General features: G+C 44.2%; 1 protein-coding gene across 3 annotated transcripts in view; it reads left to right on the forward strand.

Moving 5' to 3' along the window:
- The window catches only part of LOC108623082 (tyrosine-protein phosphatase 99A), a 281,109-nt gene that overhangs the window by 223,185 nt on the left and 32,806 nt on the right, over positions 1 to 25,118 (forward strand). For all 3 annotated transcript variants that reach the window (XM_018021369.2, XM_018021370.2, XM_018021371.2), the window contains exon 3: positions 3,643 to 3,766. In XM_018021369.2, coding sequence (XP_017876858.1) covers positions 3,643 to 3,766 — 124 coding nt within the window. The remainder of the gene's footprint in view (positions 1 to 3,642; positions 3,767 to 25,118) is intronic.

The following is a 25,118-nucleotide window of genomic DNA, read 5'->3' on the forward strand; positions in this document are numbered from 1 at the left end:
ACAGTACTTTGTTACATTTCAAATATTCGTAAAGCAATTTCAATAGATTCGTAAGTGATGTGAAAATTGTAGGGAGGCGTTAGAACCCTCTAAATCAGGAGACCAAAGAATACATTCATTTATGCTCGTGAACTTTAATTGGCGTGACTTGACGATCGTATCATTAATTTTTTGTTTTGACAAACATAAACTCGTCGATGAATTCAATGCGTCAAGATGCGCGCGTTTCTCGCTGCGTCGCGTTTAAGAATTGTATTTTTACGAATAATACGAGAAAATCGTTTGAAACTGGAAACTTTCTGTTCTCCGGGTGACTGGTTCGCGTTTAGCCGAACGTTCAATCTAAAACAACAGTTTGTGTTTCCGATAGCGGGCAATGCGCAACATCGAGTGGATGAAACCTTAGGAGACAGTTTATTCTTGAAAGTTTATCCTCCGTTCGTTTCCCAACAAGAAACGATGCTGCTTCGTTGATGTTTCTTTGCCCCAATAAGGAAAGAAGTCGATTCAACGTTAGTCGCGAAATTCCATCCCTATTTTTTAAACCGTGAAAAGCTTTAAATCACGTTTTCGTAAACAATCGTAAACGGAAAGTAAATATTGAATGAAACCCGAGAGATCATTTAAATTTGAAACAATATCAATCGACTCGTCCATTAATGAAAAATATGTTACACTATCAATTAACGGTTGAATGAATGCAAACGTTTGCGGGAAAAGTTAACGGGAAATGTATTGTAACCGTGTAATCAATATCACTCGGATAGCACGGTAATGGTTCCAATAAGGCTCGCTCGAACCCGGTGTTACTTTACCCGATGAGGTAGATGCTTGAGGAAAAGCTCATCGCGTGTATGAGAAGAAAAATTGATTGCTAAGGGCCGCGATAAAAATACCGATACGGAGTTGAGTGGGATTGATGCGTATAAGGATCAATATTGAACGTGAATCCACTGTGTTTGCACGTATTGCAAATACTGTTAACCGATTCAGTGATGAGAAACGTTGTTCTATCGTGTTTGATCAGAAGTGGAAAGCATTAAATCAAACGATTTGACGGTGGAGTTGAATGAAAGATATTGTACTACGGGGAAGCCATGTGATCTCTGAAACAGTTCTTCCATAATGTTTGCACGCATTACGGACGGGACGTCCAAACATGAGAGAATGTTTTGTCCGCCGTTGTTGTACGAAACATCGGATCAGAAGTGGTGAGCATTAAATTGAAGAACACGATTCGACGACAAAGCCGAGTGAGAGATATTTACGTGGTAGCCATATGGTCGGGCATGGCGAAACAGTTCTTAAAATGACGGTCATAAATTTGGGTAAACGGCCTCGGCGGAATTTATATTCCGCGTACGGCAGAGGTGTCCCTCTGTGTGCAGTTTACGTCGGCATGCAGCGTAACCTATATAACTTCCGGTATCAAGCGTCCGCGAATGCCTCGTTACCAGAAGACAAGGTCCACTAGTGCCGGTAATGCCGAGTTTAATTGAGAAAAATAGTCCTCAAAGCCCGAGGTATTGCCCGTGGTAATTTATGCATTACGGGTGCATAGTACAATCATATCGCTAAGTTCACTTCGTTTGCGCCGCCGGACGTTCTGTCAATTAAAGCTCCAATTTAAATTAATCTCCTGACCCGACGAACCTCCGGCGACCTTTCGTTTCTTCGACGTTAATCGGACTTACCTTCGCCTCGTTTAATGTTTCAAGATTACGAGACGTTTGCAAGATTGTTTCATTAAAAGTTCTCCTCGTTTGCGACGCGGACGTTACCTGCTGGAAGATAATAATATCTCAAGTTTACAAATAATTCCTTCTTTGTTCTAACATAATACGTTCCCTGGCTTAAATATTGAAGTTGCGAAACAATGTGTATCGTACGGACCGAAGAAATTCGAAATCCACCAGAGGATCTGTTGATTTTTCCTTTAACCCATTTGCATTATACACTGCCGGCTATAAACATGATAATAGGAATTAATTCATACAATAATTCTAATGCTTAATAGAATATTTTTGTATGTTTAATCATCGATGCAATAATTCATATGCAAATTGGTATTAAATTTCCTATAGTGCTTATTACGATAATTTATATATATAATGGACATAATGTTTCATCTAATGATTGATACGATATTCAACAATTATGCGGAAAATGGATGGACACAGTGATAGATTTCGAGTAGGGAAAGCGGGAAGCGGGATAGTTGACAGGGTCGTGAGGGCAGTCAGTAAGTCGAGGGTGATTCGATCACGTCCCGTTCGGTCCATAAGACTGAAACCGATGACCCGTCCCTGTCCAGCGATTATTTTCGCCTCCCTTCAATTCTTTAAGATGGTTCTATTAAAATACGTGATACTCCAGATCGTAATCAAATTGTAGTACGTCATTCTTCAGATTTTAACATACGATTAAATGTCAATTTTACCGAACAAGCTTTTAAAATAATAAAGTTTAAATAACAACGTGAATCGTGTGTACATTCGTATAATTATTCAATGATATAAAATATTCTTACTTCTTATATATAATTACTGTAATTTGTTTAAAAATGCATAATTTAATTTTATAAACTATAATAATGAATGTTAAACTAAGATTTTGGTAATTCTTAGTATCCAATATTCACTTGACTTCAGAATTTGAATAGAACCACCTTAAACGATTCTAGGGAAAGCAACGAATGTGCAATTCTATTCGACACGTAAGTCAAAGACGATTTCTTCTTCCAGGGTTAATGGAATAATTTAATGACGTTTCTATTGATTTCCCGTGGGCCAACAGCACAAGTTTCCTTCTTCCCAGTTGATTATTTCTGCTCTATTTTCGATCCCTAATGGTATTACTGTCAACCCACACTACTGGATCAATCAGTTCTTGTAAAAAGAAACTTAATATAAAAAATCGTGAAATGTAATCCCGAAGAAATGAAATGAAGTCAGGAGGTGCATATTGCAATTTTCAAGTTGTAAAAAAACATACATTTTTGGAACTGCCATCATAAATGCACAGAAATTCGTAGTTCGTTGATCAGTTTTCATTGGAGGACGTTTGAACAATCATAGAATAGTTGATCATTCGTGCTCGTTTACGATTTTGTGAATCGTCGACTGCATGACAGCGCATATTAAACGGTCGACTCTTATCCGAGTGCAACGAGCGTTGTTTCAAGCCTGGGACTTCCTTCGAAAGATTGTGCTCTTTGTCTCTGGACCGTGATAAAACGCCTTAGCCCGCCGGGGTTAAAGGGGAGGGCTCGAGCTACCCCTTCTCACAGCGGATCATCCCTCGAACGATCCGAATGGTAATCCCCGGAACTCCGTTCGAAGGATACGCGAGACGAGAAATGGAAGCGACGTAGCGCTCCAAGTTTCTGAATTTTGGGTAATTTCCCGGGAAACGAACGGTGTAACGTTTTAAAAGTTTCCCTATCTTCTTAACTGAGCGTTTCGCTTTAAAAGCTTGCCTACAATCGCGTATGTTTCTGGTATTCATTGAAAAACGGAGTAACGGTTTACAAGCGGGATGGGCTTGTACAATTAAAGATAGATAAAATAATGTTTACACGGTGAAAATTGCCGTGCTTTTAAAACTGTTTCAATGAAACGAAACTTGGAAATCTATTTTCAGACGTTCCCGATCCACCGGACAGGCCACTCATATTGAGCTTCACGTCGAGGTCGATGCACCTGTCCTGGGCGGCCAGCCGTAATTCTCATAACAATCCTGTCCTGCACTACGTCATCGAAACCCAGTGAGTTCTTTAAATATTGATTTTACCCTTAACGGTGTTCATCGGTTGTCGCCCTATGGTTTGCGTAAGTCAATGTTGAAACAGTGACTGCAAAAATATATAACCGAACTGCGGATTTTCGTACAAAATAAGAATTAAAGAAGATGCATTCAAATTTTTTGTGCTCACGTTTCAACATACTTATGTCTGTCGCAAATGCATAAGAATTTATTTCAATCTGAGACTGAATTGATCTGACGAATTAAAAATATTACGTGTAGTCGCATTTAATTCTGTAGTAATATTTGAGTTTTGTTCGATGAAACGAGGAACGGCCGTCTGTATTCGAGTGTGTCTCAGAGTCTGATTATCTCTCAGATACAAGGGTAAGAGTCGGAGGCTTCAGCTTCGTAGCCGGAGTAACGCAAACGGATAAAATAAAAGGAGTTACTAGGGATAAGAACTGCGGTGTCGATAAGCACCCTTTGTTCTCCCTCGCTTCTGCCGGTCCCCGTTATCTCCCCCCCCCCCCCATTCTCCTCTTCGCTCTACTTCCTCCGTTTCCTTCACGTAAGACTCTTCCATTTCTCCGACGATTTCCCACGAAGAAATTCGCCATCAATATTTTTAAAGTTATATCGGAATGGAGTTTGACTGACCAAAGAAACAGAGGAAAAAAGTGGTCGGCAAGCCTTTCCCTGTTTGCTCTTTGGCTACTTTTCCCTCGTAACTAACCGGCTCGGTTTTGCCGATAGCGTGCGCCAACTGCGAGAAAGGAATTCGCTCGTAACCGTAACTCCCGTGCAATCCGCGCGTAAATCGGAAACGAGGCAAGCGTTGTAAATAACGTCCTTTTTAATTCAATTTGCTGCGCTGCGCTCGCGATTGCGTCGGCTGGTTCGATGAATTCGCAAGAATTCGCCAATCAGTTGACGCGTGCACTTTCCTGATCTCGTTTGCGCGTCGGTTTAAAAAATGCTAGCCGCGCTCGGTCCCCGGGGGGGGGATGAAAACAAAATGGGATTTAGCATCGAGCTATTTATGAATTCCCCCGTGTTCATTATGATGTCGCGGGACGCGTTATTAAACTGCGCTCGTCGTTCAGGCGTGTTTTTTATTGTGCGCCAAATGAAGGCGGCGAATTTAGGTGCAAGAACTCGGTCGGCGAGGAGACGGAGGACGGGGAAAAGAAAGGGAGTAGACGACAGGGAACGGGAGGCAGATCGTGGCAGCGGAAGGTTGGGCGAGGAAGAAAATTAGTTTGAGTCTTTGAGGAAGGAAGACAATGGGAGCTGAGGAAAGCAGATCCTCAATTTTCATCTCTCTACCACTTTTTTACCCTGCCCGATGTAATGGCCGACGGTCTTTCACCGTAACGCTTTGTAAATAGTTTTAAATTACACCGGCTCGTAAATCAGTCTTCTAATAAGATTCCCGACGAAATCCGCTTTCCCTGCCGTTTTCAACGCCGTCTTTCTCGTTCCATGGAGATCGTTTATCGATACTTCCTTTCATTCGTTTCAAGTCGATGCCATTAATAATAATATTTAATACGGCGATTCGATCGATACCGCGAAATTGAGAGGCCAGCAGCTATTCCTTTAAATTCAAACGAAATTTGTTATCAATTCGTATTCGCACGATTGTCCTATTATTAGACGTAACATCATTAAACTGACAGTCGTAAGCAAGGAGAGGATGGAACGGATATGAAAATGGGCAGACGGCGGTAAAGGGGGATTCTTAATCAAGTTTCTTTCTCGATCTTCTTATTCGCGGGCCATACAAAGCCGCGGTGGAAGGAAGAGAAGTTATAGGAAATAATATATCAGCCGGGTGTCGTTATGGTCGCCGAATATTGAAGTTCCGCCCGCGAACCATTTCGCTTTGCCGCTCTGGCTGGCAGGCCCTTTCAGAAAACTATCGTAATACCTCATAGAACTTGGAAAATATTAGTTTTATAATAAAGTTCGGACAAACTTCGTTCTTCGCCCCGGCGAAGCGACGCGACGGCTCGCAATCATTTCGTCCGCGGATTATTAATCTTCGAGGGAATCAAGCACCGTTTTGACGAGAAACTCTTCTCACAATGCCGTGTCCTGGAGACGACGACGACGACGACGACGACGACGACGACGACGACGACGACGACGACGACGACGACGACGACGACGACGACGACGACGACGACGACGACGACGACGACGACGACGACGACGACGACGACGACGACGATTCCCTCGAAAGTTTCGCACGCCCGACGATAAGCGAGAGAGTTTCGCGGCTCGAATTAAAAATTCGACGTCCCCACGGGAGAGCCGCTCATTATTCTCGAGACGTGGCGCGCCTCCGCGGAATTTCTACTACGCACTATCGCTCCGGTAATCTTCGAATCGCAGCGTCGCCGCTTGCGATTGGCGACGCTTATAATGGAACCTTTAATGGCCCGAAGAAATTGTCGAAGATACCTCGGAAAAAGGAGAGATGCCTCTTAAATCCTTTTTTGTTTTATTCCTATGAGGTTTAATGAACTGTCGACCGGAGAGTAATCGGTCGCTATAGTCGCGCGCTCGTCGCGCTAGACGGACTATCAATCTTCCTGCGGAGGTGGCAGCGGCGCGAAGGCCAATCAATTTCCCCGGAATAATTCATTCGCTAACGTTGTTACACTCGTTTGAATTTTGCGCGACGTTAACGTAATTGTGTCGAGAAAATCAAAAATGATCTGCCGAAATCAATTTAGGATCTCCGGTCCGCGACACAGTTACATATTGTCTGGTAACGAAGGAGATAGGGTTCAACTACGTTTAAGTTTCCTCCAAGTTTGATATTCGATTACGGATGCACGTAACCCTTTGTGCGACTGGGGAACTGGGTTTCGTTTTCGCTACCATTTAAGCTGATCGGCTCGTCTCAGAAATAGGTTATCAGTTTTGCCTAACAAAAATAACTTCCGTCGAATTATTAATTATTCCCTTCATAATGGAGAAAATAGTGCACCGTGAGACAAGATGGAAATATCGAATTCATTAAAATCTGCTGTTAGTCGGAAATAAACTGTTGCATAATCTCGTTACCTATCACTTTAACTCGATGGCTTACCAATAATTCATAAGAATTAATTTAGAAGCCGATGATATAACCGTGTAACCGTTCATGGCACTTGAATCTCTATCCATTTAATTTCAGATTCTGCTTTAACGATTCAGTCCTCACTCGAAATACTCCGCCTCAAAATATACTTATTTCATACGAGATTAAGAACTGTTTCACAGATTTGCTTAAATTCGTATCTAAAATGTATGGAAACCTCGGGAATTGGACTCTCGCCGTTGACGCGAACGGAATCGGTTGACACAAAAAATACCTCAGAAACGATCTGGGCCAGGCCTAGATTTGAATAACAAATTAATGTGATTTACTTAACACGAATCGAACCTCGTGCTTCACCCCAAAAATCAAGTAGCTCGTTGATCAATTTTACCCGGAGCATCTCGTTAATTTCGTTACGTCGTCGACGAAGAACCAATGACCCGTTTCATGCATATGCGCCCCTTGTAAACGCGGTTTGATCAAAAACAATGCCGAGGAACAATGGGGACAGATGACACTTATGAAAGTAACGTTCACAAGCATGCCGGGGGCCTCCTTTTCAATCGAATCGGATCGCGTCGAGTGGCACTCTTGTTGGATTTCGGAACCGATATTGGATTGTGCAAAATGTCGCGAGAATTCGAACGACACACGTAACCAATATTTTTTCCTTTCGAAGAAACCATCGTTGATCGAATATTATAAACGACACTTGATAAAAGATCGAACGGGCAATTATTTTTGTGTACAAACGATTATCCCTGCGTTAACATCGATTTATAGATGATTATTCATGCAGCGATGAATTATTCATTGGAGCCCAGGGAATTTCAATCGGATAGATTAACAATATAACGAATATAATTGAATATCATATGTATATGAACTATGATTGTTATAATCAGTTTATTATTCATATTCTATTTTCCAAATTTTACATTGTATTATTTATTATTGTATATGTATACATTTATTATTGTATTAACCGCGAGGATGGAACGATTTAAATAAGTGTGGTATCATTTTTCACGTGGTATATAAGTAGTTCTCGCACTGTTTTCGTAGTGATAACTTCGAAATTACGTTTTTGAGTCGTGTCACTTTTGCAACGCGCGATGTGAGAGTAATTCGGTGGGAGGACGGCGATCCGGCAGGAGAGGAACGCCGCGATTATCGGAAATGCCGGCAGCTTTCGCAAGGAGGGATTCCCTCTCGATACGTCTTCCACGTCGAGAGGGACGCGGATAAAGCCGGATGCAAAGAAAAGAAATGCGGGAAAAGAGAAACATCCTGATCCTTGTCGGAAATCCCCGGGAGATTTGCCGTTTCCATCAGCGAGCCGCGGCAACGATACCTGGGGTCAGCCTGGCTTAATTCCAGAAATTGTACTATTGCCATGTTTATGGCAGCCGCGGAGGTTAATCGGCCATCGCGGAGATTAGACGGAAAACTTAATTATAAAGATCCTGATTGGCTGGATCCTCGGGAGGCCCGTCGCTGCAAAGACAGACCTATTCCACTTGGTCGCGGCTAACAAGTTCTGGAATTGCATACGGAGAACGTCATGAATCTTCCCGTCCAGTCTGGCTCTAAGTTCGTCGAACCCTTCGTCGCACCTATGAAAAATTGTTGACAAGCATGTTTAACCCATTCGCTGCCAAGCCTAAATTATATGAAGTCATTCCTATTGCCATTTATATTTTGAGTGCTATTGTTTACCAAAACCCTGTTATTTCTTGGTAAGAGCACATATATTATCATACATAATCATTTAGAAGCAGAAAACCAAAGACGAGTATACTCGTCGTTGGCAATGGGCCTTCAAAAGAGCCTGCATGTTATAATATATTTAAAGCAGGACGAGTATACTCGTCCTGGCAATGCGTGACACCCTGCCAAAGACGAGTATACTCGTCCTTGGCAGCGAATGGGTTAACAGTTTCGCCGATTTATTTTTATTTGATTGTAATCCATTGACGTGACAGAAATCCATTTGGCTGAAAAGTCTGGCGTGCTGTTAGGTAAATGAGAGAGTGCTTTTAATTACGCACGGTATTGCCGGCCCAACACGCGTCTCGGCGCCCCTTTCATGATAATTTAAAAGAACGAGCGTCGCGCGGAGATGAATGAAGAAAGAAGGCGACGACGGAGCGTCGCGTAAGACAAGCAATTTCACGGTCGACGGCAACGAGAGAAAAAAGTATAAGCCGGCGAGACAGCCAAGGGCGAGTTCTCTAAAACTACCCAAATTCTAGGGAAAATCTGCCTCGATGTATTATCGTACACTTGCTAAAAATTTGTCGCATAACTCTTCCAGCTTCGTACGTTGATCATAAAGTAAAAGACGTACTCCAGAAAATTTATACCACGGCAGAAATATAAATCATTATCGATTCTGGAATATGTGCGCAATGTTGTACTGTGTACTTAAATAAGTCGAACGCGCAACCTTGTTCAGCTTCGGCATAGTGGAAGAAGATAATTGGTATTGTCTTAAACAACAAAAACCGTCGGAGGAATAACGTGAGACCGGTGACGTGAGGAGATTTATCGAGCCGGTCTACGATTTATTCGCCGCGTTTAAATGCGTACTTTATCGAGGCCACCGTTTAAAGGGGTGCGGCCCGTTTCTGGTGCGAAATCAATTTCTCGCGGCGGCGGTGAAAACGTAATCTTACCGGCGGCCGGCACAGGTTGAAAAATTCGCCGAGAGGGTATAAATTCGGCCGGCTTTAATAAATTCTTCCAGCGGCGAGTTCGAACGGTGCATGAAATACGACGCAGGCGTTCGCCAATTGTTTGGCCACTTTTATTAGCGAAGGGAAAGAGAGCTGCGCGGCGCGACGCTTTCCATTGTGGAAAAATGACCGAAAGTCGCGCCGACAACGCTGACGTATAAATCTTGTCGCGGTTGATCAATCCCGTGTTCGAACACGAATAACCCGGTTACGTGATAGATAATAGCTCGCGTTACACGCAGGTTCGATCATCCGACGTTGTACCCTGCACGCGCGTCCACGAGAATCTGAATCAAAGTTAATTCAGTTGGAGCGCACGCTGAAACGAGCAGAGCTGTGAAAACCGTTCCTCCCAGCATCGATCTTGCGATTTTATTATCGGCAGTAAACACGTGCCGAAAATCGATAAAGGCTGCGATAAGCAGCAGTACCGCTCGTTTGCATATCTGCGTTACGGGCGACTCTCTATGGACAGATTAATCCTCGGCTTCTACGATTTTCCCAGATTTCAAGCCTTTTAAACTCGCCCTCTTTTTCCCCAGCGCTCTCAACCCTCTTGCGCCGTGTCTTCTAAAATGGGAAGCTCTTCTGTCCCCGTGTTTCGAAAGTTATGGAAAACGGTCGGATCATCCCTTGGCGAGCAGATGAAATTTTTGACAGGGACAGAGCGCGCTATAATTTACAGGTTTGCGGAATCGTATTTGAAATCCTGGTTTCCAGCCGGTGTTACGGCCGTGTGGTAATTACGGGTTTCCCGACGATTCGCTAATTCGCCAGCGTTCTACTGCGAAATCCAGTTATTAGTGGCCCATCGGAACGCTAGATAACTAATTATCAACGATCGAATTAAATCTTTATTTCGCCGATGGCAACATACTGCACTCTCGGCCATGTGCATATTGAAAAGTGTCGATAAGCCACTGATTAGAGGATTCCCGTGCCGACGCCGATCGCATCCCACCCACCGCCACGTCCTGATATCGACTACGATCGATCGCGATCGGTATACACTTGTATCGCGGCGTCCATTAGCATTGGTCGACTCGTAATTGTCAGTCGGGATTTAACTAACGGAACGTTTTAATCTTTTAACAGTCGACTCTTCGCTTAATCTTCGGAAGTCTGCAATTTATTAAGCGCGCTGCATTGAATTAATTTACATGCCTACCGCCGCAGTCTGTTCGTGTTACTAAACAGAGAGTTCGTCGCGTATTTCAGCTACCGAGGCACATTTCTTTTCAGCCTCGAAAATGCAAATTCTAGCCGAGCGAGAAATATCCACGGCCCTTTTCCCGCGTCGCGGTCGACTTCAATTTTCGCGGCTGCAAATCCACAGAAAGCTCGCCGGGTAAAGTCCGCGGATTCTAATCTCTCGACGGGAGAGAATATAGAGAGAAACGGATAGGAGGAAAAAAAAGCCGCTGAACTCGGCTGATCAAGGACTCCGTCGGGGTAAGCGTCTGACGAATCTTTATTGCGGGCTCGTTGAAATTCGAGACGATCGTCGACGTCGATACCGTTTTACGTGGATATAGGAGGTGCCTTACGGTGATTATCCCTGACTGGTTAAGCTCCGTGGCGGGAACCTCTCCAAGGGATTATCTCTCTGTCTCGACCTCTATACACTCCTCAGTCGCTGTCGATATTTCAAAGGTCTTATCTTCTCCTTCGGGATATCCATTGGAATCGTGCGCTGGCTACCCGGTTATCTATTGTCTGCTTAATTAGGTTACATCGCACCGTAGTTTCCACGTACCTTTGCCCATTTTTCGCTCACTCAACGATCGACAGTACGCGAAAACGAATAATTGTTCATTCGTTCATTTGTATTTACATCAAGTGGTGACGCTTGCAGTGAAATCATTAGTAAATCACTGCAAAGATTAAAAGAATCGTGTGATCCGTTTAAATGATTGAATACCTTGAAATGTTTTATGGGTTTTATGAAACAATGCGTCGAAATTCGCGTTTAATTGAAGGATTACTCGGTATTTTTCAAACCATTGGAAGTCGAATGGGGAAAAAGCCAGGGGAGATACCACAGGCGTATAAATAATCCAATTATCTGTGGGAACTGCGACGGGCAGACAGCGGCGCATGTCCGGCCCGGATAATAATTGTCATTAACTTGAAAATATGTGCTGGAAGTAACCCGTGGAATTGTGGCCGACCGAATTTCAACCAGGGAGCGCGCGGCGGTTTTCGTTGCCAGTCGACGTCGACTTTCGTCTTCCGCGGTCCGCAACTTCCGCTCGTCTTTTTTACGTTCACCGTTTCCCTCGGCATAAGCTCCCCATCTCTTTCCCGCGAGTACCTACGGATTTTACGCTCCCTTGGCTTCCGCCCGGGCAGAGTTATGCGTTTTTAACGAGGTACCGCGATTTCTTTGATCTATCGCCTCCGATCCGAAAAATGTGTAGACCCAGTCATTGTGATTTCGAGAACTTCGAACGAACGAACACCCTCAGCCACCCGAGCGACGACCATAAAAAGAGAGATCTGTCGTGAAACAACGAGAAAACAAGCGTGGAAAGGGAACGGACGGAAAAATCTCAGTCGTATCTAAATTCGACCATCGGTTCGACCGTCAGTTGAAAAAGCGTGCGCTAAAACTTGGTGGCGCGCGTTTCCGGCGAACGTCCAGCGATACGTCAGTGCCGGAAATTCGTTCTTCGCGTTTTTCACCGGGGAGATCGATCGCTGCCTGGCAAAAACGCGTGGCTGCAAACACGCGGGAGTATTTAATCACCCGTGGCTCGGACAAGTCAGAGGTTTCAGATTGGGCGGCTTAGAGTTAGAGCGGCTCTTACCATCGACTCGTTCCGCGGATCGCAAACGCCTCCGTTGCCTGGCAACCAGAAACCGTCCTTCGCGCCGGCTGTCCATCGCGATTAATTCATTCCGGGCGCAGATTAAACCGTCGGTTTACTTTCCATTGTTCGACCGTGCGATTAATTGTCAACGTCGCCCTGTCCAAAGGTAACGCTCCATTCATCGCCAGATCAGACCGTGCATCCGTGCTGTACAGGTCACAAGCGATAAAATGAATCCTCTAAACACTGTCTCATGTTTCTCTTATAATTACCTATAAATCGTGTCAAGGCTCTGAGAAAAATTTAATTCAATTCTGTTTTTGAATGAACAGCTCGACGTAGATTGTTACAATTTACGGGAAAAACGAGGTGCACTTAAGAAGTGGACTTGACTATTGTTTGGAAGTATTGTTGGTAAATAACCTTTGTATCAAACTCGGGCGTGGAGCTGCTTTGAACGAGAGATTAAGGGGGATAGCTCCAGTTAAGCGGCTCTTATAAACGTTGCCTTAAACACTGTACAGTCGCCTTAAAGCTCGCCGGTACCCCGGGGCTTCTGTAATTACCATTATTTTCTATAAATTCTGACGTGCAACTTTCCTATTTAATATAGTCTTCGGAAAACGTTTCAAATCCCTATCTCCAATTCCCCCGATCTCGTTTTTAATTAGTTTGATAACGTTTAAAACCGAAGACCTCTATCAGAATGCGTATTCGTCTCTGGCTCGAACGGATTCTAACGAAATTAATCTTCTTCATCCTCCCCTGAGGCTGGCGAGGTTCCGGGAGTGGTCACGACGAAGATTTTCGCGGTTTCTTCGGGGTTTTGCAATATCCGAGATGCCCCGATCGATGAAACGCGCCGGCTGCCTGGGTGCATCAGCCATAATTAAAAAATACCGTGCGTGGCTTAAGAATTCCCAATGTAATCAGCGCATGATGGAATTAAAACTAAATTAAACGGAAATATCTGAAACGGTAATGGCTTACGGAAATCGAAATTCTCCTCGTCATCGTTAATCCATTTGCGTCGTCCATAAATATTCTTGTAAAAATTACTACGATATTTCATATAGCTGATAATTAATATAATAATCGATATAACGTTTGATTTAATAATCTTATCGATGGAAACGGGTTTAAGATACATAGTGTCCCGTGTTTAAAATGTCTTCTTTTTGAATATTCGTTTTCGGATAAACGGACGAGTGGCCCGATTCCTCGATGCGTGTACGTATCGATTATAGGCTGGAAGGTCCGGCCCGAATTTGAATTTCAAGCTCGGATACGCAGATGGATTCAATTTTTAACGAGCCACGTTGTCCGCCGCTTCCTACCTCCGTTGAATAATGTTACAGGCCGCGATCGACGGCAACCATAAATATAAATGGCCGTCGGATCTATATCGATCTCGGATCGTCCCGGAAGATCCTCCCCTCGGAGATCCCTGAGCCGGTGGATAAAAAAAGGAACCCGGAAACCGAACGGCAAATCGGTCGACGAAATTGGTCAACCCGTATGGTCTATGATTTTTGAAATACGGGAGAAGAATTCGCGCGATTCATGCAAATTCACGGCTCGCCCCTGGCAAAAATCGTCGCGGTTTGATTTCTAACTCGGTGCAATACCGGAATGCAAATTTCGGATGAATTACTGCCTCGTTGAATACGGAAGAAATTTTCACTCCATTATTAGCAGTTCCAAGTAATTTTATTTCCAAATCTTTAACTTTTCTTTATTGTCTCATGGACACGTACAGGAAATACAATAAATATTTGTACAAAAATAGATTGCCGTAAAATTTTAATTATTATCACCGGTTCGAAGTGTTTTTATTTCGAAAACATTCTTGATGAAAGCAATTCTCCCGTGAAAACGGTGTATAAGAAATCAGTGTCCAATACAGCAGAAGCGCGGGACTGCATTTTGAGTTATTACGGGAGATCGATAGCGGCGGTCACGTTAAATTCTATTGTTCACCAGGCGAGGGACTTAATGCGAAACGGAAATGAAAAAAGGGGGCGGGAAGGAAAAACGACTGGTCGCCCCGGCGCGCCGCTCGGTGGAAATGGAAAAATGCCGGTGGAATTCGTGAGAGCGGAATGAGCAGTCCGGGTTAAAATTAAGGTAAAAGGAAGGCGGGAACATTATCGGGCGGGTCCATAAATTCAAGAAGATTAGTCCATAGCGAGTCTTCCCCTGGTCCCTGCGGCCGAGGCCGGTATTATAAGCCTTTGGATACTTAAAACCTTTTAAACTGCCGGTGTAATGGCGGCGGATCCCTCGTCAATTTAGATTTTCCCTTGCCGGACAAATCTTTCTTCTTTTTACTCGATTATTCCGTTTGCTTTACGCGTGATCGAGAATGTAAAGAAATTCGGGGTAACTTAATTAAACCGGCAAGTTTCTCGGCCCGCCTTCGTCTCTGTTTGGAAATGAATTAGCAATTACGTTCGTCGTTAAAACAGATCCGAGCCGTTAGCGTGGACGATCGCGCGGGTGATTACGAAATTTTTTAATCGGATACCGATAGGTAACAAGATTGTACCATATTAGAGGAATCTCGTCTCGTTAACTTAACCGCGTGCATTATTAATTATTATTAACGCCCTAATTATTGCACTAACTGACCATGCCAGGCTAATTTCCACCGCTATTACCCGCTACTTTTCTCCTTGTAATCTGCCCGAGATATCCCGCGATATTTACACGACTAATATACGCGCGTTAAAAAGATTGTGGCTTCGTTAACGCCGAAATCGTAATCGTAAAAATGCAGCTTGCAAGGAACTTCTGGAGCTTATCCTTCGTTCATAACTGGACAGAAGATTTTTATAACAAGATTGAGATGTCATATTTATTGTCACATTCAATTTTTACGAATCGGTAGTCCATAGAACTTTTTCTAATGCGACTCAGGATCTATCCAATAATAAGTGGAGCAAAACAAGATCTAAATTGTATTGAATTCTTGGAGAAACCTCAAGCCAGTTGGCCGAGCTCGCGTAAGCCCTTAAGCGCCGCGAGGTAGACAGGGTTACAGATAGGAAAACGTTGGTAGAGGCAAGCGGGGAAAGAGATAGAGACCAGTTGCGCGAGTAGATAACCAGATAATCCACCGAATCAGCAATTAGTACACATTGGAATAATTAAAGCCGATCGAACCCATAAACCTCGTCGCACCGCTTCTCAATTACAAAGACCATTCCTCGGCGGTCGCCGTTTCCGCGTTTCCTCGAAAACAGAATCGAGCGCAAGCGTAATTACTTCAGAGTCTTCTATGTCTCTGTCGTGCCATTGAATCATTTGCAAAATTGTCAGAATTTGATGATCACTTTCGATTTCTACATGAAAGTCGTTCTAGTCGTATAATTTGGATGAGAGCGCAGCTGCGAGCTAGAGCAGCGTGACGTTTCTTTCATGAACAGAAAACAAAAATATGGAGACCGAAAATGCGCTATCGAAACGATACGCATTGTCCGCATCCGGTGCTTGAAAGAGTAATTGCATTAGCGGATATTCGCTAGTGTATAATAAAAAAAAAAACCGTATTGGAAAAATGTATCAAGGTCTACTAAAAAATAAATACACGCACGCACATGTATTTTGTAACACGTTCTGGTGGAATCGGACAAATGAATAAACGTGTAACAATAGAGGTTTCTCAGTTGAAACGTCGTCGGTGGACATTAGCGTTCATTTAGCAGGATGATGTATTCGCATTAATTGGCTCGGGTTAATTTCAACGTAATTAAGGAAGACCGCGACGTCTCGTTGCCCGAGTTTTACATCCGAGTAGTTAGAAAAGCAGATCTGGCAGTCAGCCAAGCAAAAGAGTCTCGAGAATTACGAGGCGCGATCATAAGCCGTCGCGTATTAACTTGTAAAAACAATGTGGAACCCAGGCGACGGTGAAAATACACCGTGATCAAATTAGAGTAGGGTCGTTTCTTCTACACGTTTGTTAAATTGAATATTTTTGTTGAAACCCTCCCGGCGTACTGTTCGGTCCGTTCCGTCGATTTAATTCTGGATCAACCGGAATTACGTTGACCAACGCGTCAGGTTACATTCGTCCAGGTAGTATTCCATTCTGCTGACTCGGCTACTTCGTATGTATGTATCTATCCTCTTCCCCCCCCCCTCTGATTAGATGCCGTCCTGTGTTCCACCTTATACACGTCTGTTCTACTTTGCTCGCCGCATCGAATTCGTGTTCGTGCCACTGCGCCAAGTGACTGCTTTCCTCATTCTACCACGCTGCTCGACTGTTTACAAACGACGAATTTACAACCATTGTCTCGACGTTTCCTCGAAGTTCGACGCTTAAAATTCCGCTGAATATTCATCGAATCGTTGAACTTTAGACAAACAGCGATTCTTCGACCGCGGAGAGCGGCTCTTCGACGGGGAGCACATTTGAAAACAGGGATTGCTTTACGACTTTTCCCCGCCACTTGAACCGTACCCGCTGTGCGTAATCCACAGGGGGTTAAGTGTGCTCGATAGACCGTTAAAGGCAACGACTGTGTTTGCGAAGCGTGCCGCGTCGCACAAGTTTGCCCTCGAACTTCCATAATACCCAGATTCCGGCCGAAACGAGAGATCCGATCGTTTCTCTCGTTCGTCCATTTTCTAATAAACAGCAAAAAAACGTGCTACGAGTTTCGGCGACAAGCTGGCATGCATTTTCAGGAAATCTATAAACATTCCCACTCGTCTTAATAAAAACAGACTAGAAATATACAGGAGAAAGCATTAAGAAGTATCACAGGTTTTAATAGAATTGTCAAATAATAAATGGTGGCACGTGAAACTTCTTATTCTTAAATTCGGTAGAATAACACACGGCTAAGTGTCGGCGGCCAATCGAGGGGAAGAATCGGGCTCGTTCGGCGAAATAGGGAAACGACGGAATAAGATTTCGTTCTCCCCCGATCTGTTTCTCGGCAGAAAATTCAATTGGTCGGGGCACCGTCGAGATCAAGTCGGATACGAACTCTCAATATTTCCCTTCGCCTCGCCGCCTTGTATACTTTTGCATTAGTTTAATTAACCTCTCCTCTCCGCGAGCTTTTTCCTACGGTTAGCGACCTAAAAGTTGGACCCCTGAGGAAGTCGAACGCCATTCCTCCACCTGATGATCCCCTTAATGAAATGAGTTTGAAATTGAGCTCGATCTTCGGGAATCCAGCAACTCCCTAGTGTTCGAATTGTTTTAACACCGTTTGATATCGTACACTCGGAATCTCGTTAGGATCTCCCCTTTAAAAAAAATTATCTCGCTGTATTTCCTCTGCCAGCTCCGAGCCCGTCGTGAGTCGACCGAATTTCCAAATTCCAAATCATCATCCAATTATCAGAAATTGAAATGATTCAATTACTTTACGATTCAAAGAAGGAATTTGCCTAATTGTCAAACCGAAACAAAACCGGATATGTTATCATAAATCAATTTCGTTACTCGACTCCCATCGGAATGCTAATTACAGGGGAGGAAATATCAAGCGGTCCATAGGATGTATACAACAGATTTTTCGATTTTCGACGTTAATTTGCACGAGCGGCACCGCAAGCATTAACATATGAACGGGAGCCGCAACGCGCTGACATTAATGCGCAATATTCATATGGAGATTTTACCCAAAGAGTATTATGTATCTAACAACCCGTGGATAAGCTATTTACATAAATGGTGGCATCCGCTCGATTTTGTTCGTCGCCTGTTTCCGTTCTCGCGCAGGAAATGTTAAAACGTTTCCAATGCGAATCGATCCGCCTCTCTCCTATCCCGGGTTTTTACATTCCGTTCATTTTTCAACCGTTTCCGACCTATCTTATTTCTTGACATTAAAGCAACGGATTGAATTCATCAACGTTAGATAGGACATGCTCTGCTTTTAGGTATGCAATTACCTTTTCAGTAGCTTAGCTATGTATCTCTTTACAACTGCGATCCTATCGACGAACGTCAGCCGTTGATTTCTTCAGTCGGCGTTTTAGCAAATGATCGTTCATCCTGCGCCGAGCAATTTACTGTTCCTACGGAGGAGGCGCGAAATCTGTAGAAACAGCTTCCGGCGTGCATTCTCAGCTTCGAGTCATCAGAGAGTAATTGTACCTAGCGTTACCCCCGTTGTTAAATAACGATGCCTCTATCAAACCGATCTCGACGATCGTTCACCCTGCAGATTAAAGCACTGGGAGCTCGATGAAATTTGCGACCGCGGTAAGAATTGCTTAAAATCGGAACACTCTGCGGCCTTTGGCGAAATGGTTCTGCGGTGAATTTTCATCCGGTCGATTGCCTCCTTTAATTTCGTCCGCGTTATTTCGGTAGTCCCGCGAACCTTTCACCCCCCTTTCACCGGGATGGATTGGTTCCCGTCCCCTCCTTTTTCTTCCCGCTTTTCCATCATGTAACCGACTCCATTAAACCGTTTCGGTATCCAGTTAGAAGAACCGAGGGCCGGGAAGACCGTGAAACGGGCACGCTGCTAACAGACCGATGCGAAACAATTAAATAACGAGGGTATTGCGGCGTCCACGGCTCGGTGTTTATATTCTGCGGACGCGGCTGACCGTTCTGTCGATATTTTTCACCCGCGCGACCATAAACCGTCAAAATCGCGGCGCCCCGCGTGACACCAGTTTCACCAATTAACTTTCACGGCGTAACGTTCGGAAATCTGGTTACTCCCTTTTGTATCTCTGTCATTCCTCTTTCGGTTCTATACTCGTTCCGAAGATAAACGTTTTCAGGGATAGGAGGTGTACAGAATTTCATCCGTAACAGCGTGCACCGTGGTTTGGGTGCGTAACGCGATGTTATTAAGAATCGAATCTCGTTTATCGGCCAAGCAAAAATGAAGTTGTAAAAAGTTTTCGGAATCGGGAAACTTTTATTCGTTTTCTAGTCTCGCGAACTCGGGCGCGCTACCCGAATTGCGGTTACCAACGAAAAGAGGATCCTCTCTTTTGTGGATGATCTCACCGAACCTAATTCCCGTTCACCGGAACATCATATCAGATACTGGTAAATTGGGAACCCGCCACTCTCCCAGCCACGCTGCTACACAGGTTCCGCAAACCTCTGTCCATCTGAATGAAAGCCGGCGAAAAAGCGAAGAATAATATTTAAATTCTACGTTGTTTACTGTTCCGAGATCGTTTCCACTGCATGAAAATTACTTGGGTCATAGAGAAACCTGAGAATACCGGGAATTCCATTGCGATTAAGAAGATCAAAGGGCAAAAATTAGTAGCAACGTAGAGGCCTTCGCGTTTTTAGATTTAATCTCAGTTTGTATCTCCGACTTTTTCACGTTTTAAGCGGCGGGAGAGAGAGAGAGAGAGAGAGAGTGAGAGAGGTGAAAGTTCGATCAACTCGCTCGGAGGGGGGGGGGTCCTTAATATATCCCGAAGAGCTACTTCCACTCTCGAAAGCCACTTCGAATTGAATCGGGTGCATTCTGCAAGTAGAACGGACGGGACATAGCCGTGAAATGGGGAGAAAGAAAGATGTAGAGGCGGCGATTCACGAGGAAATGACGCCGATTTATTCAGGCACGGACCATGAGATTGAATAAGAGCCGAATAATAGGCTCGTGACCAAATTGTCCGACGAGACACACCTGACACCCTTTCTATCCACTCCGGGCGATTCCGTCAGGGAATTGGAACATCTTCTCACCCGTTACACTTGTAATAACGTACTCTTTCACACTGACGCCGTTACACTTCTCGGGCGAAACAAAATAAAAGTGGAAACCTAACGAGATTGTTAAAAAACGAAGGATTTTATTTGTCCTTAAACATATTCACGCTGCGTAAAGGATTCTACATTACAACAGTTCTTCCGCTCGTGCCAGAATGTGGTATCAAACGACTATCATGGAAGCGGAATTTTTCCTTTGAAACGTCGCGAAAGCTCGAATGAGGAATTAAAAATGCAAGCTACGCGATGCACGTTGCGCTTGAAAGTAACATAATTATTTCTCCGTTGAACGAAATGTAGAAAATGTGGGAGTAAATTTCTGGGCCGCGTGGAACGGGTTACGTTTCATTATCACAAGCAGTTTCCTACCCGCGGAAAAACGGGGGAAGGGGGGGGAGGGCGAGGGCGAAACACGAGCGGTGCTTTCAACGATTTACAAGTCAAACGAACAGCGAAACACCGCTTCAATTTCAGACCGGAGTTCACGCACCGAGGCACCGCGGGCTAATCTCGGATCTTCAAAACGTCACCGGCCCAGTTTCCCGTTACTGTTAATTACACGCGTATCGACTTTAATTGCGTTTACATCCGACACCGACTCGTCCTGCACCAGTTAATCGGTCGTTAGAAATCGCATTCCTTTTTCGTAATACGAAACCAACTCGTTCTCTTTTTTTCTCTTGATACTCGATAAGAGAAATGAGTAATGTAACGGGTCGTTGGCTGACGTATCGTCGCGCGTGGCACGTAAATCACGACGTTAACGGACAGTGGACGCGGGCGCGTAAACACAAGAGGGAAGACAAGCGAACGTGTGTGTGCACCGCGCACATACATTATTAGAGCAGATGCGAAACTGAGGAGATACGGCCACGAGATCCCCGTGTTTCGACTAGTTATAACCGCGCAGCCTGTCCGGATTTGACGTTGCCTGTCACGAGATCCTAGGTGTAATCTCTGCCCGTTCTCTTGGAAGATTTTCCATATAGAACTTTGAACGATCACGCATGATAGTAAAAATTAAACAGAACAGAATTCCGATTGTAATCTCATTTTTTAAATTGACGTATCATCGTATTATACGGTACATCGTACTTTTTAGTTTCACTGTAATAAATTTTATGGTATCTTATCCTGAAAGGAAGATGTATTCGCTGATCTTATCCGTGTATGCTTAATGCCGGACCTGTACTACTGGCGGGTTACGCGGAAATTCCAGCGTACGTTTTAATCGCGTATCTCTCGCGGGGAAAGTATCTCATCGTTGGACCGTAAACAGTGCAAAAGGTAACCGGTGTACATCGTAAACGCGTTATGTACATTCCCGCAAAGTGGCGCCTCCCACACAATAATGTAACGGGAAGGGGCAGTCGAGTTATTCGAATTATCCGGAGTAATTTAACGCTCGCTACGAATGAATTCTGTCAAAATTTTGCACGAGTTTGCGTATCGTGAAACAATAATCGTGGCCACCGTTTGTTACAAAAGCATTTCGTTAAAACTGCTCGAATAACATTGTTACAACCGGGCAAAATTTAAACCCGCGACCAATTTTCGAACGTCAATCCCACCGATGGAGCATTACGCTGTTCCTTTCAACATTGTCAAAATTCAATAACTTCAAACCGTCCAATTGCGAATTTATCCAAATAAATTTCTCGTTATTTACGGTTGAAATAATCAGAAAAAGTGATTTACTATGAATTCCTCGTCGTCCATATTTTTTAATCGAACGTATCGTTTTACTTTTCTTGCGTTACATCGGAGGCTCGTTCTTAGGCCATTGAAACTAGAATAGAATCGAGAAATATCGATGCTTGCATGCAGACAGATACGCGCCGGTGCAAAAACAAGTTTTTATTTTGCCGGTGAGAGCGAGTAAAAAAAAGGAGAGGGTGAAAAGCGATATCTTTGTCAGGAAATTCGACGGGGGCGTGTTCGCGTCAGCTCGATGGGTTAGCGGTCGAAGGCAACAGGAAACGCCTAACGTTATTTTCCAGAATCGAGCTGCTTTTTACGACGGAAAAACAGGGGCCAGCGCGGCGCGCAAAATAATTGCTCGGATCAACGGTGAATTTATTCGCACGCTGTTCCTCGCCTTTTCTAGTTCCATGGTAAATGCGAGATACCGAAAACTAGAATATTTTGAAATTCGTACCAGTAGAATTCAAATTGTCTCATAAATATATATTCTTCATATAAAATTAACGTTAAAACAATCATCGATAAATTTCGTGAATAATTATACGGCGTTCACCTACAACGTAAAATTCGGACGAATAAATTCGTTACGATATTTAGATCGGTTCCGTGACAGCGATTAATCCTGACGAATGAACACGTCAAGCTTGTTTTAATTCTCGAGTCGATTCGCAAATCGCTCCCTCGTACGTACGAGGACGAAGCGATAAGCACGCGCGACGGTTTATCGGGCAGATATTTCTGACGCATTGATTTATAGCATCTGTCTCGCGGGCCAACGACGAGCTACATTATTTTTAATTCGAACGCGCGGGACGCGGAGGGTCTGTCGATCTCCGTATGATTCGTAGCCGGTATCCGCCAGCGTCGACTGAAATTTATGTTGATAGGAGCGCGGGGCCGGAAAAAATGGGACATAAATTCGCGACCCTTCGGAATTGCCGCTCGATCGGATCTCGTCGAACAAATCTCTGCCGATAAACCCGCCGCTTTTTTCTATTCCTCCCGGTCCGTTCTTTTCCCGTTGAAAAGGGAAACACAGTTGAGAGGTGAAACGATGAAAATCGTTCACGGCTGATCTGCACGGACGCAATCGGGGCTCGTTCATCACTCAAAATTAGAACCCTACGATTGTATCAATGACGTCCCACCGATTCGTTCCGGAACGCGATACGTGGGGCGCAGATAATACGGTGCAATTTAGTTCCGGGGGTTGGCATAAACAGCGGGCGTGCAGTGGATACGGAGGTCAGTCCTCTGGCGTTCCTACGCTATCTCGCCACGTTCGCCACGTACCGCACGGCGACAAGATCCACAAATCCCTGACAGGCCTCGTGACGAGCCACCTATCGAACTACCCCGCTCTCCCGGCGCTTTCACTCTCTTCGGATAATTCTTGCATCAACAACGAATCATTGAAAGAAAAAGAAACAGAGGGCTCCTTGTTACCGTGTTAAAGTAAAACGTATTTAATTAGCGAGTCGGGCAGGACGTAGAAAAACACTGGAAAACAGAAGAGCCGTCAGGCGGAAAGGACAAAACCTGAAACCAACCCGTCTCTTATTTTTCGCGCGAATTTCGCTCGGACAAAAACCGACACGACGTTATAACTTGCGCAACAGCCGCGATATTTCTAGCCGAATTGTCGGCCGTGTTTGTTCGACGCAATTTTAATAGAACGCAACGTACGCATTGTAATTAATGAGATGTCATGTTCTTAAACGATTCCGCGCGCGCCTCGACACCTTGTCCATTCGGTCGAAATTATTATTCCGACAGGGGGTGTACACCGGGAAAAACAACGCGCCTTCGAACGCGTTTAATAAAGCGTTATTAATTTGCACGTCGACCGTTAAAATTTCAAGAGTCGCAGGATTCTACTGAAATTTGTGACTGCTAGCTTTTTACAGGACAATCCGTTATATTGTTGGTAGAATTTCGTGCGAGCCAATTGCGCTGAGCCTTGACTAAACATCGTCTTGATACAAGCTCACCTCTTACCTCTCTTACATATTACCGACTGAAATTTCCTGTCCTCATTCTACTGCTTCGAATACACAGTCTCAGTTTGCTCAGTCTTCTCTTACCTATCTCTTCTTCATAATCTATATGTGTTTGCCTCAATCTCATACTTCATTAAATATTTTGTTTGCTTTGCAATTCACGATAGTTAAGTCTTGCTCGGATTGATTTTATCGGAATTTATTATCACTGTTTTCGCTAAAACCATTGTTATCATTAAATTTACCGCAAGCCGGAGTTCAATCGAGCCTGCGAACAATCTCCATCGGCCCCGACTACGTAGCGCAAAGAGATAGAGCGAAACAACGTCGATCAGGACTTAAAACTAACAATAACAAAGGCTCATCCCCAGGGGCGACGACTACCGTGAGAAACGGTCGATCCCTCGCGCAAATACAGCTCGAAGCGAACACGGACGGGCGGGAATGAGGCGTGGGGGCGAGTCGAAAGCCAGTTTCCCGGGTTGACTAAGAATATAATTGGGATCATTTACGGAGTTCCCTCTATCTCCGAGACGACCCAGTTTCCCGGTGCGGTCTCTTTGTTTCATGAAGTCACTGGATACCGAGGCGGCTCCTTCGCTTCCGTGGGAACCGGAAATAAGTGCGGCGGAGAAATTCGGCTGGCGGGTAAACGAGAGAGCGGGGCCAATCAAAGAGATAACTAGATCCCCATTAAACCGCTTGTAACTTAATTAATTGCGCAGAGACCCGGGCTAATGTACTACGGCTAACCCCTCCAGATAGTGTTCTCAGAACGCGATATCACGTGTAACGTGATTTTCTCGTTAACCGAACTTCAGCAAGTGGAATACGCTCGCGATCACTGTGGCCCACTCGCATGGACCCCGCGTCAGCAACAGATTGTCCCTACAATGCGTTTCTTAAGAGGCTGCGCTCCGCCGATCTCTATTGTTTTATGACCAACCGTTTATGACCAAAATTATGTTATTAGGGTCAACCAAAAGTTCATGCGTTCTTTTGTCGTTTCAGTTTATATAATTTTTTGACGTCAATAATAATATTTAATACTTACGCATTAGTTCTAATTAATTTATTGATAAATAATAAATATCTATTTTAAAGTAAAAGTCTTTCATTAAACTTTTTCAACCATTTTTGTGCTGTACGGACTGAGGCGACCGTTTCTCCTTCCACTTCGCATATTTTCTTTACCGCTTCAGTAACTTTAAACTCCTACTCCCAGTAATGACGTAAAAGTACTCGAATCTCGAAATTTTTCATGATTAATCTAAAACGAAAAAAATAAGTTATCAATAAATTAATTGT

This window comes from Ceratina calcarata, unplaced genomic scaffold (genome assembly GCF_001652005.2).
Source record: "Ceratina calcarata isolate Rehan_Ccalc_2016 unplaced genomic scaffold, ASM165200v1 scaffold250.2, whole genome shotgun sequence".
Lineage (NCBI taxonomy): Eukaryota > Metazoa > Arthropoda > Insecta > Hymenoptera > Apidae > Ceratina > Ceratina calcarata.